This window comes from Diuraphis noxia, unplaced genomic scaffold (assembly GCF_037042655.1).
Source record: "Diuraphis noxia isolate RWA-SAM2 unplaced genomic scaffold, SU_Dnox_SAM2 contig0003, whole genome shotgun sequence".
NCBI lineage: Eukaryota > Metazoa > Arthropoda > Insecta > Hemiptera > Aphididae > Diuraphis > Diuraphis noxia.
The window spans coordinates 3,609,144-3,622,136 of record NW_028301713.1 but is presented as its reverse complement, the minus strand read 5'-3'; the positions used below and the strand labels follow the sequence as shown (position 1 = coordinate 3,622,136).

The following is a 12,993-nucleotide window of genomic DNA, read 5'->3' as shown; positions in this document are numbered from 1 at the left end:
CCTTATTTTATAATTACTATGTATTAATTTACTTTTTTTTTGTCTCTGAGTTGTAAATACTGAAACGTAGCCGATATCTTATTACTAATATTATTCTTATTGTTATATATTGTGCAAATGTTTAAAAAAATATAATATAATCAACAATAAGTTAAGATGACTTACGTCAGTAATACTTTATTTAATGTAATAAAAAAAATATATGCGAATTAATATGCGTTAGTGGTTAGTATAATAGTACCCAAGATGAAAACAACACAAGTGGATACGACGGCCTCTGAAATTCTGAAGTATACCTAGTCTTATATTTTTTTTTATATATAGGTTGGATTGGATGTAATTATCATCCATATTATAATATATTGCATGTTTATCATATTTTAAATACGTTAAATCGATTATTAAGACAATAGGTATATATTTAAAAAAAATTATGATATAATCGCTCCATTAGTAGTTGGTATAATTTATCTATGATCTCGACAATTCCCATCATAAACCCGACCGCACAAGGTTAGGTTAGATCTCTGTATAGTGCGAGCGTCAGCCGTATCTCCGTGCCGTATGATCGTATACGTACCACGCAAGACACAGACATGAGTTTATAGGTTATTTTACCCGAGTTACTACCACAGTGTCCTAGGCGGCTAGGCCTAAGCCATAGCGTTCGATTTGGGCATTTGTCCTATTCAGTGTCATTTACTCATTCCCCTGGACGGCCCTGGTGGCCGGGTGGGAACATGACGAATTAAGTGCCCGTTTCATAATAGTACGGCACGTCTGACATCAACGTGACAAAACATTCTGGTGAAAAATGAAAATTCAAGCCATCGAGTACGGTTTTTTACCTGAGTTTTGAACTTTTGAACAAAGTTTAATATCTTAGCACAGTATAGATAGAAGTGGGCTGTATAGTGTAAGAATAACTTCGTTCTATCGTTATCATAGTATTTCGCATTATATTTCAAAAGTCACATTATTTTCTAAATCAAGTTAGCTGCAAGAGCATCTTGTACCTATGACCCTGAAGCTATAATAAAGGTACATTTCCATTTTTATTAAAAAATGTTTGTGTATGTGTGTGTATGTGTATGTATATATATTATATATATATAATATAACCTGTCCTATTTTTGTCTTTTTAATTCTTTGATGTCACATTCCATTGTTATTTTTAAAGTAGTACAAATTAATTTCGATTTTCAATTCTGCAGTTGAACTTTTCTACAAATTCCTTAAAACGTATTATAATTAATACGCAATTTTGAAATTATTAATTTAATCCTATGATGTTCTATACTTCTATAGCAATTAAATGAAATTGTTTGGTAACTTGGTGTTGGTAAAAAAAAAAAAAAAAAAATGAAACATAAATTATTATTGTTGAATATTTCAAATCACTGAAAATATATCTACAAAGAATGAAATAATTATATTATAGAAAATACTAAATAGTATACAAATAACAATATTGTTTTAAACACTTAACACAATGATATAATTTCATGAGGAGTTACAAAAATAAAAAAAACAAGCATTTTCATTACATCTATTGTACATAATATATTATAATACTTAAAATTGATTTATGTACAAAGTATACAGTATAATTGCTTGCATATTAAAATTCACATATTATATATGTTTATTCAGGAACATTTACATTGAATATGTTGGGAATCAATTTGAGATAATTAAACAATTATTTCTCATCAATAAATTCATTTTTGAATTTAACTTATTATAATTCTGAAGTATATACAGTAAGACATGCCACACTTTTAAATTAATAATAATTAATAATATTGAGATGTTTTTTTACATTAAATACTATTTAAATTTATAACTATTGTTTGTAACATTTATTACTTAAGAATACTTATAATGCAACAAAAATATCCCTAGAAAATATCAACCCTGATATGCTATATATAATTAAAAATATTATTCAAATTAATCATTAAAATTTGTTTATTTTATAATGAAGGAGTCATGCCACGTGTAAGATAAAATTAAAATATTAATATTAAAAATAAGATACTTTAGGAGCAGATAGGAATCCTGGCCGATTTGATGGTGGCATCTTTACAGTTGATTTTAGAGTAGATGTTTGGGCTTTAGACTGTTTTGAAGCCATGAAGGATGTTGCACCTTTTTTCTTTGGACTAAATTTTCAATGAAAAGTAATCATAATAAATAATGGCTTATATACATGTAAATTTGTTTTAATTCAACATGTTTATTAGTTAAATATAGCCTATAGACAATGAAGTTTGTTGGAGGATTTTGAAAATTATAATTGGCAACACTTTAACGAATGATAATTATATTTAACCTTATTAGACTTAAGTTTTCAAAATATTAAAATAATTTGGTTATTTTGCATTAACAGACATCATATTTTTGTAAAGAAGCTTGAAACATTTAATTTTATAAATAACCTAAAATTATTAAATCAATGGAGATATTTTATTTCTAAGAAAAAGGTATTTTTTAATTTAAAATTGCATTTTAATTAATTAAAATGAAGGATGTAAGATTAAATTTATCTATCTACACATAATTCATATCATAAATAATCTTTACATTGCAAAAAAAGGAAAAATTAAAATATCCCCCCCCCCTTTAAAAAATGTCTACGGCCGCCCTTGCCAATACGTCAATTATTCAATTATGTCCATGCATTTTAGCTATCAATAAAATCCGTAATATTAAAGAACCAAAGGTGTGATCAACAATCATTCATAAAAATATACTTTTAATATAACATATAATATTTTTTGTAATAAAATATGATTAAATCATAATAAATGTATTTATTTAACATGTACACATACTTTTTACTCTTTCCTCTTTTAAATCTTTTATTTCCTCCTTTATTTGAATGATATGTTTTTCTTTTGTTCTTATTGTTTACTACACCAGTAGTCATATCATCAAAATATGGACAATCCGTACTAGTTTTGAGCCAATCTTCTGCTTCCTCTTCAAAATTGTTTAGTTCATTTTCATCACATTCAGCAACTGTTAGTTAATAATTGTTTTTATTATATCAATTTCAATTTTAATTTTAGAATGAATTAAATTTTGTATAAACAGTATTAAAATAAAATAAAATAATAAATTTGATTTGTTTTTTTCTCGCAGTGTTTTAGATATAAATAAAAGAAAAACGGGTTATGGTTTATTAAAAACAAAGTAATAGAGTTTACCAGTAAAGATAAAAATAGTAGTACTCAAAAATTACTATTTGAGTACTTAAGCAGTATTTGAATACTTTTACCCAAATATTTTATAAGACTGGGCCGAGTGAGCATATAGTCCTCCCTAATTAGGGATTAAAATTTATTTTTACCGAATTTATTTGCAGCTGCTTCCTGTGTAATTTCTAACAATTGCCTGCCATATTTGTCGAAATTGGCTTTAGTCACTCCTACAATTTTTAACATTTCTTCTTCAGTTTCTGGTAAAGAGTGAGACATCTCTTGAATGGCCTGTAAATTTCATAATATATTGCAACTTAATTTGTAGAAAGGTAAATAATACGTTTTTATATTAATATTTAGCCATCCAAACCATAGTTGAATATAATACACAAACATTTCCAAAGAACCACCTTGGTTAAATATCTGATAGAAGCATTAATTAAAAGTTTTTAAATAGTGAAAAAAGAAACCTGAGGATCAAACAAAATCGAGTGATCTATTGATTGAATATTAAAATAATTAATACCATTCTAATAGGGTAAGAGCATGTTTCTCAACCTGTGGTACACTGGTACGCATACCTAGTGGTATGCTAAGAAAATCTCCCTTCATACAAATATAGAATGGATCATAAACTTAGTTTATTTTATATTAATAATAATAGTACATATTTCACTTTATTTTTTTAAGCATTAAATGATTATATTATCATTTACCATGATTTTGTAGTTTCTAATAAAATACCATACACATTTTTGATTAGCAAAAAAAAGTGTTATTTGGTCAAGTGGTACATGAACATTTTCAAACTGAGTAAGTAGGGTTGAGAATAAAAAAATAAAAGGTCCTATAGAGTATAGGAGATATTTAAAATATTAATTTATAATTACTAACTTGGATCGTCATAATAGCATTGGTGTTCACATTTAATGAAGCAGCTATCCCACGGCAAACGTCCATCAGTTGTTCATAACACTTTTCTTGGATTTCTTTAAGAACGGTATTAACTGGTGTGTTTGAATTTTTACTTGTAGTTTCAATATTTAATTTATTCTTTGAAGCCGATGCTAATTTTAACTAATAATATATTTAAATACATAAAGAATTAAGTCTTGAATAATTGAGTTAAGTTGTTTAAGTATTTAAATTACTTTTATTGATCCTCGAATGAGTTTGTCTGCTTCTGGACCAACTCTGACAAAGGCATTGATAATATCTACTTTAGAAGCAACCATTTCTTCTCTCAAATAACCTTCTAAAACTAATTTATGCATTAAACGTTCTGCATCAAATCTATCCCAATGTTTTCCACGCCCATGTAAACTCAATTTATCATGATCTAAATCACAAAATATAAATATATGACATATTATATAATTTTAAATATAATATTATTAAAACTGATATTATAGAATAAAACTCACTGTGTGATTTGATTTTTTGATTTGAACTGCCTTTAAATATGTCAATAATATGAATCAACGTAAAATTATTATTCCAACTACCACCGCCTGAACCGCATAATTCTTTAATTGTTTTTACTATTTCAATACTATCTTCAGTTACATCAATAAATTTAAATGCCGCCTAATTATATTCATAAAATATATTTATAATTGTTAATTATAATCAATATGTACCTACAAATTGTTATTAATTTTTGGTATAAGCAATATTTACCTTATTTTGACAATTATCACATGCTGTTTCTTTGTTTGAAATACATTTATTATCATCAAATGTTTCACCAAAATAGTTGAGTTGTAAAGTTCGCCTGCAATCAGCTTTGTTTTCGCAGTACGATACTATCCTGAACAAATTTTGCATATGTACTTTTTTTGTTTCATGATTCCCACTGTCATCCACTAAAAAAAAGTCAAAAATAATTATTGATTAATAATGTAATCACTATTATAGACTTATTATGAAACTTGATGTTAAGAACATTATCTGTATGTGGGATTTTTAGAATAATTCAATTTTGTAGCAAGTGTTATGTGTATATAAAAAGCGTAAATTAAAAATTCTCATAACTCACTTAAAGACTTAGTTATCGTAAAAAAAACCCACATACAAACAAAGATAAAGTTTTTACCATCAAGTTTCATAATAAGTCAATTTACTCTAATTTTTAAACTAACGGAGTTAAATGTGATCTGGTAAGCATAAATTTGCTATGTTACGCACTCATAAGGAGTCGTTATATAATGTATGAAGTGGATTTTATTAGAAAAAACAGAAATTAGTTTTTCACAAGATACACCTTAGACTTAAGTGTAAAACTAAAATCTCAAGATTTGAAAATTCGTTCTTTAAGAATATTTAAAAATTTAAAAAATTAAATTTTTAATTGCTGTATAATTGAAGAAAAATTAGGGGAGCATATTTAATGACTTACCATGAATCATCAAATTAATGTTTAAAGTTAAAAACCTAGTCAGTAACGAAAAGATTAAAATGAAAGGGGATTATTAAATACTTGCATTCAATAAGTTTCCGAATGCGATGCATATCTTGATAATTATAGTAAAGAAAACAATGAGAGGTCTTTCCATCACGTCCAGCTCTCCCAGATTCTTGATAATAACCTTCTATAGACTTAGGTAGAGAATAATGAAAAACATAACGGACATCTGGTTTATCTATCCCCATACCAAACGCAATAGTGGCACAAACCAACTAAAAAAAAAATTGGAGAATGATTATATAATTCTAACTTTAAGTAAATATGAAATTTATGAAATCAGTTTTGATTTTAGTAACAGATAAATAGTAAGTAGTAAGTACATTGACTTTGTTTGTGATCCATTTCATTTGAACATCATTACGTTTAGGATCGGTTAGACCAGCATGATAACTAATTGCTTTGATCCCTTCATTACACATATAAGTTGCTGTATCATCACATTCTTTTCTTGACAAACAATAAATTATACCTGACTGATTTTTATATTTATCTTTGATGAGAATAGCTATTTCCGCCAAAGCAGATTTTCCTTTCTTAGGAACAACTTTGTAAAGCAAATTGGGCCTATTAAAACTGGATAAAAATCTGAAAACAACAATTCAGTATACATAGAACATAGAAAACAAGATTTTCCACACAAAAGTATCTTTTAGGTTCTTTTTAAAGAATAGTTATTAAAAACTACTTTATATTACAATTTTGTTCCACTGATCTGTAACTGGTGTAGTACATCTTCACGGACACGAGGTGTTGCAGTAGCAGTTAGAGCCATAATTGGAACATCTGGATACTTTTTCCTGAATTCTCCCAAACGTTTATAATCTGGTCTAAAAATCAATTTTAATTTTTAATAAGCAACCAAGTACAATATAATATTAACTATACAAACCGAAAGTCATGACCCCAATGAGAAACACAATGAGCTTCATCAATAACTAGACGAGCTAGTTTTCCACGGCAATGCAAATTGTTTAAAATTTGTCCTAATTTCATACTAGCAGCAATTTTTTCTGGTGTAACATACAACATTTTCAAACCTTTTAAACAAAATTTAAGTAAGTAATATTGTATTATTAATAATAATAAATAATGCAAATTCAATTACCTGGTTCAGACATGCACAACTTTTTGAAAATTGAGTTTTCTTCTTCTTGTGGCATATTACCCAACAAATGTGCAGTTGGAATCTAAATACAGCATAGTTAGAAAAATAACTTAGAATATTAAAATAATATTTACATCTAATGATTTCAGTTTCTCCGTCTGATCAATGACTAATGATTTCAAAGGTGAAATAACAAGTGTAACTCCTTTGGATATTACTGCAGGCAATTGATAACATAATGACTTTCCGCCACCAGTAGGCATCAATACAAAACAGTCATGGCCAAGTAATGCTGCATTAATAGTTTCTAATTGATTAGGACGAAAATCGTGGAGACCAAAAGTTGATCTGAATACCTGTAAAATACAAACCGTGGGGTATTATATTATACACTATATAAAACAGTGTAATAAGACTTTAGTTGATAAACCTTACAGTAAATAATTCCCTTGAATGAGGATAATTTGTTTTGCTGAACTCTCCTTTAGAAACTGATATGTTTGAGGATGACGTTTTATTCAGACTAGAGTTATGGGTTTGACGAGAAGTATTCCCAGAAGAACTAGCTAACAAGTAAAAATAAATTAAAATTGTAGAATGATTGGAAAATACAACCATCATTAATTTATTACCTTCTTCATAATTAAACAGGGATGGCATTTTTTTAGTCTCATAATTGCTATGCATATTTAGATTGTTGTCATAAACTGAATGACTCTGAACATCAGACATAGAATATGCATCAAAATTTTTGCCATTGACAATAGATTCCAATTCATTCACGCTTAGACGTTCTCGAGAATAAATATCATTATTAGTATTAACTTGAAAATCTGAATGGCCATCAAACCATTTATTAGTATTACTAATATTAACCACATCAGTTTGATTATACGATGTATTTAATTTGGAATTATTAGTATTAGTTGTTCCATATTTTGGGGAATTGGATATTAGTTTTTCATGATGAGAATTGGTTGATGTATCAAATCTGCTTGAGAATGATGTTCTGGATTTATTTTCAGGATTGCACAAATTGTTATTACTTGATGTTTTTGGTTCATTTGTCAAACGCATCTTACCAATTTTTATTTTATTTTTTATTTTTTGTCGCATTCTCTTAAGCTCAATCAAAACTGAAGGGCTTTTGAGACTAGGAATAGAACATACAATAGTATCTGATATGTTTAAGATTATATTATACACCTCCTCTAACATATCTAACTCTAAATTTTTCAAGCTCACCAAATGATTTTCTAAATTATTGATTGGAATCTAAAAAACAAAAAACCAATTTTAGATCAACACAATTTTTCCATTATTTAACATAGTTTAACAGCACACTACTACCACTTAGATGTCAAAATATCTAGTATTAAATATATGTTTTCTATATTTATAATACAATTAATTTAATGTTTTTCTATAAAATATAGTGATTATCTCAACATGTTATTAAAACTTACGTCGGAAATTGTTTCACATAATAAAGAATTATTATTTAGATCATTAAGCCAAATTCCCAATTCTGAAGATCGATTTTCTACAACCAAAACATAAATAATATGAAGAAAATTACAAAACACATGTATAATGAACAAATAAACACAAACCTGTATTAACAATAAATTCTCCACTATTTTTTGGTGTTTTTTCACTACTGACATCTTCAAAATTGAGTGTTGAAATAGTAGAAAGTGATAGGTTATTTTTTAATTTTTGAGGAGTTGAAAATCGGGTTTTTGTTAATATTGATGGACTTCTGGATACATCTAAATTAATGTCATTGCTGCCTTTAGAAGTCTAAAAGTAAATGAATTAATTAAAATTTTTCTATGATATTCACTATTTTTCGTATGTTTTTAAATGTCAAACAATATGAAATTATTTAATAAAATGATTAAATGGCTTTTAAATGTTTTATAAAATTAGGTGATCTAAAATATATATATATATATATGATTAAACATTTCAAATATAACAGTAGAATAATATAGTGTTTGTTTTTAAATTGTAATTTGTTATCAAATAGTTCAATAGAATTTGCACAAAAACTATATTATTAGATAGGTAAAAAGTAGAATTTTCAAAACATCTTTCAATATACTTATTGAAATCCGGTCATAGTAAAATAAATAATAATTAACTTAGTACAAAAATATGTATACATTTATTACTTACATTATTTGAGTTTACCGATACTGATTTTTCTGGACTAAAAATAATGCTTTTGTCGTCATCATCATCATCAACATAACAGTTGTCATCTATTTTATTCTTTTGAACATCTTTTGGAATTTCTGACACAAAAAATAAATTTTTTAATTATCGCATAATATGCTCTTTTTATTTCATAAATTAAGTTCTAAGTTCTAACTATTCTCATCAAAAAAGTACAACAAATTATTAAATATTACAATTATAGTTAAGTTTATAAGAATCTAAAGGTTATATCTCGGTTATATACAAGGATATTATACACATTGTAACTTGGAGTTTGAACATTAAAATTTAAAATAAATGTAATTATAAAGGCTTAAAATGTAATAAATAAGTAATAAGTAATAAATAATAATATATTTTACATTAGACAGTGATGCTCCCAGAAGAGAGGGCATTTAGTAAAACACCTCATATAATAAAAAATATATTTATGTTAGATTATTCATTATTATAGCACATTGTTAAAATGTGTTACAATTATGAATGATTTTTTTTCAAATTTAATTATTATATTAGATACACGTAATTAGTTCACGGGCCCACAAGCCATACTTTGTCAAAAAACCAAAATTCAGTGTAATTGTTTAATGGTATATAAAGAAAATAGGAACATTTGTACACCCGCTATCAAAAAATAAAAACAAAAATTCTGAGTATGCACCTGTGTATTGAAATACAAATTTATATAATATATCAATAAGTTCCTACACTTGTTATATGAGTGTGAATTAATTTTAATGTGTTATAGTATCTAGTATTGATTAACTAAATTATTAAATTTCACGAACCTTTTTCATCACAGTACATAGTTTTTTTGACTTTGAAATTTTCTTCATCGCTGTCTATCAAACTTACTATAGATGATTTGGGTTTACTGAAACAAATTAATTTGTACATGTAATTTTTTTTTCAAGTAATTCTTATTAGGTATTAATTTTATTTAAACAGACATAAATTGCATTTTAGATCTACTATAATGTGTTTAATATCACAATGATTTGTACTATATTGTATCATTAATATAACACATTTTTAAAGATTGAAGATAATATATATGAGTAGCAGGTACAGTAGCAGCACTTGTATATTTCTCTATTTAATGGTTTTATTATATTTTTCTAGACTCTAGTGATGTCTATCAGTATTTAAAAGATATTTATTACATGTAATATATATAATGGAACTAATTGAGAGTGGGGAGGATCCCAGTAAGACGGAGAATTTAGCCTACGAAAAAGTTAGCGATATAGTTAAATATCTGGGAGCAACTTTAAGTACAAAGAATGATTGGTCAAAGGAAATAAGTATACGGATAAATAAATCTCAAAAAACGTTCTACACACTGACAAAATTCTTTACATCCAAAATTCTATCTAGGAAAACGAAAGCAAGACTGTACGTGCCACGTGGCTATTATAAGACCCACTCTCACGTATGGTATGGTTGCGAAGCTTGGACAACGACCAAACAAACAGAGAGAAACCTGAGGACTTTTGAGCACAGAGTATGGAGGAAAATATGCGGACCTGTCATCGATGAAACAACGGGGCATTGGCGGAGGAGGTACAACAGAGAGATGTACAATATGTTGGAACTAGCACCGATAACAAGTTTTATTAAGAGCCAAAGAATACAATGGTTAGGTCACATAGTGAGAAGAAGAGAGAACGAAGTAGTCAGAGTAGCATTGGAATGAAAACCACATGGGAAAAGACCTAGAGGTAGGCCTAGGAAAAGATGGATTGACGTGGTAGAAGAAGATTTAAAAGCACTTGGAGTTGAAGATTGGAGAGAGACAGCCCAAGACAGAGATAGGTGGTGAAGTGTAGTAATGACGGCAAAAACTCTTAGAGAGTAGGAATGCCAGAAGAAGAAGAAGAATATATTTAACTTAACAGTGTATTAATGTATTTTTACAAGTTTCATACATTTTTTAGTTATTGTATAATTTATTATTAAGTACCTATACTCCAGTAATAAATGATGATATTAGACATTATGAATTTATTATTAGTTTTTTAAAGAATAATATTCATCAATGGCGGTCTAAATGTTTTTTTTCAACATATCTACCATCTTCAAATAAGTCATATACAACAAATCATAAGGCACCCTTTTAAGTATTGACCTAATAATTTATAAATTGTTATCAATTAAATTTAAAAGATAGGTCTAAATTAGAGGAAAGATTATAGATAGAAAGATTTAAAGTACTTAAATATTATTGGGTAACTTGATTTTTCAACACTTATTTGCCATTCCTATTTTAATTAAAAACATGATCAAACTGGATGAATACGATCAAATTTAGCAATCAACTTGGGCAGCCAATAAGTATTCATTATCATATATTTAAATAAAATACTAATGATGTGTAATTTCATAAATTAAATGAGTACGAAACAGTTATGGGTATAAAATCCATTCAATCTCAATTTAATCACCATATCTCAAATAAAATCTCTCTTTTACGGTTTTTAACTTGGTGTTTATGGTTTCAATATTTTCAAATCATACTTAGGTGATACAAAACTGCTCTTACCATTGATTTCCTTCCGATTCAATTTTAACATTAGTAGAACCAAGACGTTTTAAAACATTACTTGGTTTTTTTAAAAAAAAATCCATGTTTAAGATAAATTTTGAATAAGTTAATTGAATTTAACAGTCTCAAACATTATTCACGAGAACTTTTTAAAACTTGAACAAATTCGAAATAACTGAACACGATACTATACATCTTTCAGATCCCAAAATACATTTAAATTATTAAAATTTGAAGTAGGTATTTTGATTTTTGATAGAATTATTTAATTGCTTTAATACTAGACAATGGTCAACGTCTCAATGAATAATGATAATAATTTTATCACACATGTTTATTTGGCGCCAATAATATTGATAACAGTATTGAATTTTTTTTAAACCGTATTATTCTTGTTTATCGTCGAGTTTCGATGTAGTAATTTAGACAGCATTTTAGACATTTTAGTCGGATCTAGCATCTAGACAACTATGGTTACTGGAGATCTCATAAACTTAAATCTTAGTTAACCGACTTGTTTTTGGGTCGAATAACTCGAATACTCGAATACTCGAAAGTAATGTAGGTTACTTATCTACTATAGAGAACGCACATCGCGGTTGAGATTTGTGATAAACAGGTTAGTTAGTTATAATAAGTTATAGCCCGTAAAATTAATTTGAAATTATTGTGTAATGTAACTATATCATAGCTAAATACACTTCTGTAACTACACAATAAATCAAGTTAGCTATGACAGCTTGCTATGTACCCTAATAGGTACCTAACCCACATTGCTGATTGCTGGGTAGGCATAGGCATGGACTAAGATATATATATATATCTTAGTTCGTTTCATAGGCATGCATGTATAACGTGACAACTGACAATACGTCCCGCTTTGGGCTTGATAGGCCCGCTTTCAAAAAAGTCTACTTGTGGACTAGTTGTGGTAGGTATTTTTTTTTTTTTTTTTGCTTCACGCGCCATTTAGGCGCTTCGCAGCTTCTACCAAAGTTCTCCAAAGTTCTCGATCTTCTGCATCCACAATACTTGCTCCATTGCTTAATCTCTTCAGGTCGTCTTTTACTCGGTCCAACCACCGTTGTCTTGGCCTTTCTACAGGTCGTTTTTTATTTGGTTTGTTGATGAGTACCTGTTTTATCAATTTACCCTCTGCACGCCAAACATGGCCAGCCCACTCTAACCTTTTCGACCTTAGAAAATCTTTTAAATTGGCTGTATTAAACAGACTGCTTAAGTCAGCGTTTTTTCTTCGCTCGTATACACCAGTATTCGGGTTTAATATAGGCCCATATATTTTCCTAAGTATTTTTCTTTCGAAAGTCAACAGTTTATTCTCGTCACCCTGCGTCGTGGACCATGTCTCACATCCATACATCACAACTGGACTAGTTGTGGTAGGTATTTATTGATCACAAATTACAATCATACATATTTATACTGT

At 27.8% G+C, this 12,993-nt stretch overlaps 2 protein-coding genes across 3 annotated transcripts; both read right to left on the bottom strand.

Moving 5' to 3' along the window:
* Positions 1–1,370: 1,370 nt before the first annotated feature.
* On the bottom strand, positions 1,371–11,828 carry LOC107165496 (recQ-like DNA helicase Blm). 2 transcript variants are annotated; one of them, XM_015513750.2, is made up of 20 exons: positions 11,544–11,827; positions 9,790–9,875; positions 8,960–9,078; positions 8,392–8,581; positions 8,245–8,321; positions 7,411–8,053; positions 7,214–7,344; positions 6,913–7,134; positions 6,779–6,860; positions 6,563–6,710; positions 6,369–6,500; positions 5,994–6,258; positions 5,690–5,885; positions 4,887–5,071; positions 4,631–4,793; positions 4,358–4,545; positions 4,101–4,283; positions 3,356–3,494; positions 2,838–3,024; positions 1,371–2,165 (listed from the first exon to the last, which is right to left on the bottom strand). In XM_015513750.2, exons 1-20 carry the CDS (start codon positions 11,627–11,629, stop codon positions 2,027–2,029), a joined length of 3,561 nt encoding a protein of 1,186 aa, XP_015369236.2. In that variant the 5' UTR covers positions 11,630–11,827; the 3' UTR covers positions 1,371–2,026. The 2 variants fall into 2 exon arrangements, with proteins under 2 accessions (XP_015369236.2, XP_089080143.1); XM_089224017.1 differs by having other exon boundaries at positions 7,214–8,053; positions 11,544–11,828.
* A 676-nt stretch (positions 11,829–12,504) lies between these two features.
* LOC107165494 (uncharacterized) lies at positions 12,505–12,927 on the bottom strand. Its single transcript, XM_015513748.2, has one exon. The coding sequence runs from the start codon at positions 12,925–12,927 to the stop codon at positions 12,505–12,507; it is 423 nt and encodes a 140-aa protein (XP_015369234.2).
* Between the last annotated feature and the right edge of the window lie 66 nt (positions 12,928–12,993).